At 67.9% G+C, this 6,955-nt stretch overlaps 1 protein-coding gene across 1 annotated transcript in view; it reads right to left on the bottom strand.

The window, feature by feature from the left end:
• The window catches only part of SCN2B (sodium voltage-gated channel beta subunit 2), a 19,383-nt gene that overhangs the window by 7,972 nt on the left and 4,456 nt on the right, over positions 1-6,955 (bottom strand). The window contains exons 2-4 of the mRNA XM_019512191.1: positions 6,693-6,859; positions 5,956-6,166; positions 5,089-5,566 (exon numbers count right to left, since the gene is read on the bottom strand). Coding sequence (XP_019367736.1) covers positions 5,367-5,566; positions 5,956-6,166; positions 6,693-6,859 — 578 coding nt within the window. The 3' untranslated portion in view covers positions 5,089-5,366. The remainder of the gene's footprint in view (positions 1-5,088; positions 5,567-5,955; positions 6,167-6,692; positions 6,860-6,955) is intronic.

Raw genomic sequence — 6,955 nt, 5'->3', positions numbered from 1 at the left:
TGTGAGTCCTAAGCGGGTCCCCGCTCCCACCTGCCGTGCAAGCCAAGCAGGGCTGGCTGGGCGTCCCCAGGCGCTGCAGGAAGTGGCCTTCCTCCGGAGCCGGCGACCAGGCAGCGCTTCCTCTGGGCAGGGCACTTTGCTGCGGGAGGTCTCGCCTGAGGGATCACAGGGGAAAGGACCCGCATGTCCCCGGTCTGTAACATGCCCAGCAGACCCCCAGCACAGAGAACTGAGCTCCCCAGGCAGCCTCCCAGGACCGCCCCCTCCCCAGAGTGCGGCCACTCTGCGGCGTGGCGCGGCATGGCGCGGTGCTGCTCCCGGCAGCCAGGCCCCACTCCGGAGGGGGCTGCATTTCAATGCCAGGGAGGTGATCCCTGTGTCGGTAGCACAGGCCCTTTGGGAGTCGCAGCTGCCCACTGCCGGGACTGAGAAGGGACGGTGTCGTGTCAGGATAAGCAGGGTAGACCGGGCAGCAGGGCTGTGGTAACCAGCCTCATGCTTCGGGGCAGGATCTAGATACGGGCTGCCTGCCGGGGGCCGGACGGAGCCCACCGCTCGCACCTCACAGCACCCGCAAGCGTGGCCTGTGGAGACCGGCCGGACCCATCCGGGGTCTGGGGCAGTCAGCACCTTTTCTGCCCACTTGCTGCTGGGGTCAGTTTGGGACAGTCTGCCATTGCAGCGCCAGGCGAGAGCAGGTGTCTCCAGTTTAAATAAGGAGCAAGTCACCCCCACTGAAATGAGAGCGGGGCAGGACAGTGACAGCTGAGCAGGGGGCTGCAGCCAGCCCCACATGCCCTCAGTTCGCCAGCTGCTGTGGGGACGCAGCACCCTGCTCCTGCCCTCCTCCCCGTGCTGGTCCTCAAGGTCACAGGGACAGTGAAGGGGGGAGTGAGGTGGGCCTGACGGGCAGCCTGCAGTGTGCACCTGTGTGCCAAGCTGCCAGCAAGAGCAGGAGCCCTTAGCCCAGCACCTTCTCCCAGCTCCTCCCTCTCCCGCTCTCCCGGTTAGCAACCGCAGCAGCTGTGCAGCTTCCTGCGCTTCGCCCAGCCCAGCTCTCCCGAGGGGGCCGCAGGCCATGGGCACGCTGCAGGGAGGACGGGGCCAAGGGGACGCGTGTGTCCCTGGCCCCGACTTTGCAAGGCGCCGTGGGCGGAGGAGTACAGAACTCCTCTCCCTCGGTCTGTAGCTCAGGACCCTGGTTACTGGGACGGGGCGGCCGAGGTTGCGAGGCTCGAGACGTGGCCAGGGCTGGCCCTCTGCTCTCTGCCAGGCTGCTGCGTGTCCCCTGGGACGAGCTCCCGTCCCCCGGACACAGAGAGCATCGTGTGTGGACAGGGATAGTCTTTGTGTGCCACCTCCCGCCCGGCAGAGATCAACGCAGGATCTCAGACCCTGGGCAGGATGCCCTTGCTCCAGCAAAGGGCATCCTGTGTCCGTCTCCACAGCACCGGTTGCCCAGGCGCCTGGATTAACTGTCCTCTGCCTCTTCCGCACTCACACCGGTAATTAGCAGAGCTTCCCTAGGGCCCAGCTGGCAGTCGTCTCCCTGCCCCTGCGGGCACTGAGCCAGGCCCCGGCTCCGCCAAGCCCTTACCCTTGTGCTTAGCTCTAACCCCTCTCCCAGCTGCCCCCGACGGCACGCGCAATGTCAGGTCCTGCTCAAAGGCAAGCACGCGGCCGGCGTCTGGGGGCAGAGAAGGCCCAGAGCACAGGCTTCGGGGTTGGCGTGCGTGATGTGCTTTGCCGAGTGGGCCGTGCTGCCCGCCCGGACGACTGGGGAGAGGGGAAGCTGCCCAGGGCCAGGGCCACCCCTGCGCACCCGCTCCAGGGAAGTCCCACTGGGGCCCACCCCGCGTGAGCGCCCCGGCAGTGCAGACGCCCCCAGGCTCCAGGCCTCCCTCCCCAGCCCTTCTCCCTGCACCTTGCTCCGAGGCGGTTCCCACATGGGAATGCAGGGCCAGAAGCCCCCAGCCCTCCCTCCGCAGCCCAAGGAAGGAGACAAGCCACCAGGTTTCAGAAGACACTTGTGCTTTTTTGTTTTTACTGTTTTGTTCCTGCAGACGGACGTTCCCGGACAGAGCAGGGTCTTGTCTGGGCTGAAGCAGTGTCAGAGACGGTGGCAAAGATGCGCTCTTTCCCTGACAAACAGCAGCGTTCAGTGCAGAGGCTGACTTTTGTTAGGCTTCTCTTTTGTTTCTTAAATGTAAAAAGAGCAATAAAAATGTTCTGCACTCAGGCTCTGGTGAGAACAGCACTGGCAGGTACTTGGCAAAGGAAACAGGCCAGATACAAAACCAAAAGAAAAGGCGCAACTGAATATAACAATGGCTCCAAGTATACATATTTATAGAGAGAGATAGAGCTATACTGTATGTCCTGTGTACACGTATGTACATACACACTCAGTGGCAGGTTGCAATCCAGGGGCAGTGTGTGCAGGGAACAGAAATAACGGACAGTCAGGAGATATTGCAACAGTCAAAGACCTTTGGCCACAAAATTGTTGCTCTCGTCCCCTCCCCTGGAGCAGGAGACGGTGGCAGGAGAACCTGCCTCCCCGCCAGCCCCCCACCGCTTGGCATCGTAGTTGGCACATGTGACGAGACCCAGGGGGAGGGCAGGGGGCAAGCAGCTTGCATTCAGTTCTGCTGGGCAGCAAGACGCCCAAAGGAGTGGAAGCCACACGACAGTCTGGAGATACCTAGCACATTCATGTTGTACGTCTGACTGGTGACAATGTGAGCCGGGGCCAGGCAGGGCGCGAGGGCTGGGGGGAGATGCAGAGCCCTGGCCGGGAAGCTACGAGGGTTCAGGGCCGGGAGGCGGACAGGGCTTCCCTCTGCAAATGCCTCGCTGTCCCCGCTCCCCGGGCTCTGATGGTGTCTCCCGTGGCAGCGAGAGCGCTGGGCACCGGCGCAGATGGCCGTGGCCAGTCGGAGCTAGAGACGGGTGCCGGGGAGCGCAGAGGGCCTGGCGTCGCCTGAGACTGGCGGGCAGCACGGTGGGGGCACAGGAGGGCCTGGCACCACACCCAGCCACGGGGGTCCCGTCCAGTGCTGTTGCCGCCTGGGGTAGGGCCTGGCAGCAGGGGGAAGGGGCCCTGGGTTGACAAGCGAACCCCCCCGTGCTCTGGTCCAGGTCCCCCTGCGCCCAGAATGCCCCGGGGCGGGGGCACCCAGCTTCCAGCCTTACCACCGATGACGTGTGACACAGCCCCTCTCTCCTCGGGGCCCCCGAGCCGCGCACGCAGCCGGGGCCGGAGGCTCAGCACCCCCGTGACTGCCGCCTGGCAGATGGGGATGCAGAGGCTAAGGGACTTGCCCAGGCCACCCAAGGGACCAGTGGCAGCGGCAGGCAGAGGACTCAGGCGTGCCGGCTTCCCACCCCCTGTTCCTGCGCCATTCCCCCTCTCTCAGAAACGTTTAGGAAGGGCCCCCAGAAGCCGGGACCCAGCGAGAGCCCTGGGACAGCGGGTTCGGACCCCGGTGGCTGCCACGGCAGTAAGATCTGCGAGCAGTAAAAAGCAAACGACTGGCCACAGCCCGTGTAGGGCAGGGGCAGCTGTGGGTGGGGGGGCATCAGGACAGCCTCGCTCCAGCCGCGGGAGAACGGAGCAGCCCCAGGGGACGCGGGGGCGACCCGGCGGGTCCAAGTGGCAGTGTCGCGCCTTGGCAGTTACAGATGGAGCCTCGCCGGGGGCTCGGCGGAGCCTGTGCACCGTGAGCCCTGCGCTGCTCCCTGCTCGGGGAAGGCAGGGAGCAGCCCGGGTCCTGCACAGACGGCCCCCCACGGCAGGGCGTCCCTGCTGGCCCCGTCCCCGCGGCCCCAGCCAGCTCCATTTTACTGGTGTCTGCCCGGGACTTTCCAGCTGAAATTCCCAGGGAATGACCCAGGAAAAGTCGGGCTCCACGGTGGGCCCAGCCCTCAGGCCCGAGGCAGTGGCAGCAGGGCACAGGCCACCCACCCCGCCTGGCTGCAAGAGCTGGCCGGGGACCAGCCCCGCTGCTTTTGCAGCCCCTGTGAGCCTGAGCCCTGTGGCTGGCACTGGCAGTGTCCCCAGGGGTGGGGCAGGGCCTGGGGGGAGACTTACACACAGGAGGGGGAAGCCAGCTGCCTCAGACCCCCTCTCCCCCTCCCTGGCAGCACTTGCTAACTGAACTGCCTGCAGGGAAACTGAGGCAGCCCTGGGGGAGCAGCCTGTCCACCGGGTGTCCCCGGGAGCCGGGACTGGCACTGGCACACTGGGCCGACCAGCTCCCCGGCCCGCGCTCAGGCCGTGCCACCCTCCCCCAGCTCCTCCCCACCACCGCACCCAGGCACGTCCGGGGCCGGCCCCCGTGCCGTCCCGTCACCGGATGCTCTCAGGCCCCCGGACAGACCCGGGCCCCGGGAGCTAGATCAGCTGCAAGGGCCGGGGCTGGGGCTGGACAGTCTCCGTAGGACTGGTAATGCCCCTCCTGCCTGTCCTCTCCACCAGTGCCCTGATGCCCTTGGGACTGCCTCTGCCCATGCCCTGGCCCCAGCCCTAGCCCCGGGACACTTGCTGAGCGGGGCGTTCCCAGGACACGGATGCTCCCACGGAAAGCCGGGAGCAGTGGCCAGGCGCAAGGCCACGAGCCCTCCTTCCCTGCAGACAGCCCCGGGCCCACCTGCCTCTGTGAGGCACCGGAGGAGGGAGCGCACAAGCCGTCCCCGTGCCGCCCCCGTGCTGCCACGGCTCTCCCCGGCCGCCCAGGGAAGGACAGCGAGGTCGGGGCTCGCCCAGGGGCCGGCTGCGCAGGGCTGGGGCAGGGGCAAGTCCGCAGCCTTCTGCACGCGAGGAGGCTGGAGCAGCCTGGGGAGGGGCTGGCCCACGGTGGCAGGAAGCAGCTCCCGGGGAACGGGCCCCTCGCCCTTGGATCCCTGAACGTCCCCTCTGGGCCTCGCCAAATCCTGACCCAGCAGCAAAGGCCCCAGGCACCAGGCCCGGGGCAGGAAGTCTCCCCGCTACACCCGCCGCCGCCCTGCCCCCCGCGTGCTCTCCTGCTCTCCCAGCCCTCTCCTCGCCCTGCCGCTGGGCGCTGCCCCTTCTCCCCCTCAGGCCACAGCCCTGCCCGGGGGGACACAGACCCCCCCCGCCTCATGGTGAGAGCTGGGCACCGGCTGCCCCAGGCCTGGCGCAGGGACGGGCTCGTGGCGCTCAGCCGAGCTCCCCTCCCTGCCCAGCGCCCCCGCGCCGCACGCACCTCACCGCGCCCTGCTGGCACCGGGAGCCCTGGGGGGCCGGGAGATGGAGGGTGCTGGGCAGTTCCGGGGAGACAGACATCCTTGCTCGGGAAGCACATCGAGGGGTCACGCTGTACAGGGGCGGGCGGGGCGGGCGGCTACTTGGTGCCGTCCTCCGGGTTGCCTTCGCCGTCGGTCTTGCCCTCCTCCTCCGTCTTCTGGTCGTCTGTGTTGAGCCGCTGCTGCTTTTTCCTCCGCACGCACTTGACAATCACCAGCACCAGGATCACCACGGCCAGGAAGCCGCCCACCGAGGCACCCACGATGACGGCCACCGTTGAGTCGCGCTTCGGGGGCTCTGCGGGGCCAGGGGAGGCTGCGTCAGGCTGGGCGTGCGAAGACGGGGCAGCTCCGCCGGTGCCCCAGGCCCCAGGTGAGCAGGGCCCAGCCCTGCGCCACCCCAGGTGGGACTCAGCAGGGGGGTCCGTGCCAGGCCCCACGGAGGGGCTACAGGTGGCAGCCAGGGCTGGTGCTGTGGGAAGAGCCCCACAGGAAAATCCTGCTACTTCCCAGACCTGTGTGCCAGGCAAAGGGTGCCTGGGACCGCGCCGCGAGCACCTGGCTCTCTCCGGTAGAGGGTCGGCTGCTCAGGGCAGCTGCTTCCTCGGTGGGAAGCTCCAGAGCAGCCAGCCGGGAGGGACCCCGCAAGCTGGAGGGCTCTCGACTCCCCACGGGCCGCGCACTGACCTTCGGTGAGGACCTTCAGGTGGATGCGGCCGTGGCCCCGGTGCCGGTCCGGGGGGTTCAGCACGTAGCAGTTGTAGGTGCCCTCGTCCTCGAGCTGCACATCCCGCAGGGTGAAGGACACGTCGTACTTGCTAGGGTTCCCGGTGAACTGCACCCGGTCCCCGAAGCGGTCCAGCTGCTTGTTCATGATCTTCAGCCGGAACTGCAGGAACTGGGCAGGGCAGAGCGGGGCAGGGGGAGAGGCTGATGGCCTGGCCCCCAGGGCACCCCGGGGGCAGGAGAGACAGTGCCGTGGCTCCCCGCACGTGCGGCACGGGAGCGTGAGCCAGCCCTGCTCACCTGGCCCGGTAGCCCCAACACTGCCGTGGGGCCCCTGCAAGCTCAGCCATGCAGGGCAACGCGAGGGGGCTCGCCCCGCCCCTGCGCCCGGGCTAGGGCCGGAGCAAGGACCGCAGGCACGGCTGGGCAGAGGGTGGCGCGGGGCTGGACTCCCGCCTGCGCTCGGGCCCGCTTCAGAGCCCCGTGGCACCGCGGGCCGTGCAGCACAGGCCCGGGTCCTCCCTGCCCAGCCTGAACCCTCTGCCTTGTGTTCAGCCAGCGCAGCCGCGGCCCACTCCCCTGCCTGCCGCCGAGCGGTTAAGGCCAATTCCTGGCAGAGAGGCCCGTTCCCCTTCCTTTCCCTTCCCTGCCCAGCACGTGCGCCCCCATCCTGGCCCCGGCCCCGGCCCGGCACTCACCAGCTCCTCAGTGCAGTTGTCGCAGACCTGGTACGTCCAGTTGAGGGAGAACTGCTTGTTCTCCACCTTGTAGCAGGAGTTGAAGGTGCAGGGGAGGCGCACGGAGGAGCCGTTGAGGGCGTTGATGGTGACGGGCGCCATGACCTCCATGCCCAGGCTGGGGGGCGCTGCGGGCGTGGGAGCAGAGACCAACAGCAGTCAGTATCGCCAGCGCTGGAGCCTGTCCAGGTCCCCGCCCCCCCTCCCGGGAGCAGGTCTGGCAG

Source organism: Gavialis gangeticus, unplaced genomic scaffold (genome assembly GCF_001723915.1).
Source record: "Gavialis gangeticus isolate Ggan-Ray unplaced genomic scaffold, GavGan_comp1, whole genome shotgun sequence".
Taxonomy (NCBI): domain Eukaryota; kingdom Metazoa; phylum Chordata; order Crocodylia; family Gavialidae; genus Gavialis; species Gavialis gangeticus.
The sequence above is the reverse complement of the archived record's forward strand: the minus strand, read 5'-3'. Positions and strand labels throughout refer to the sequence as shown.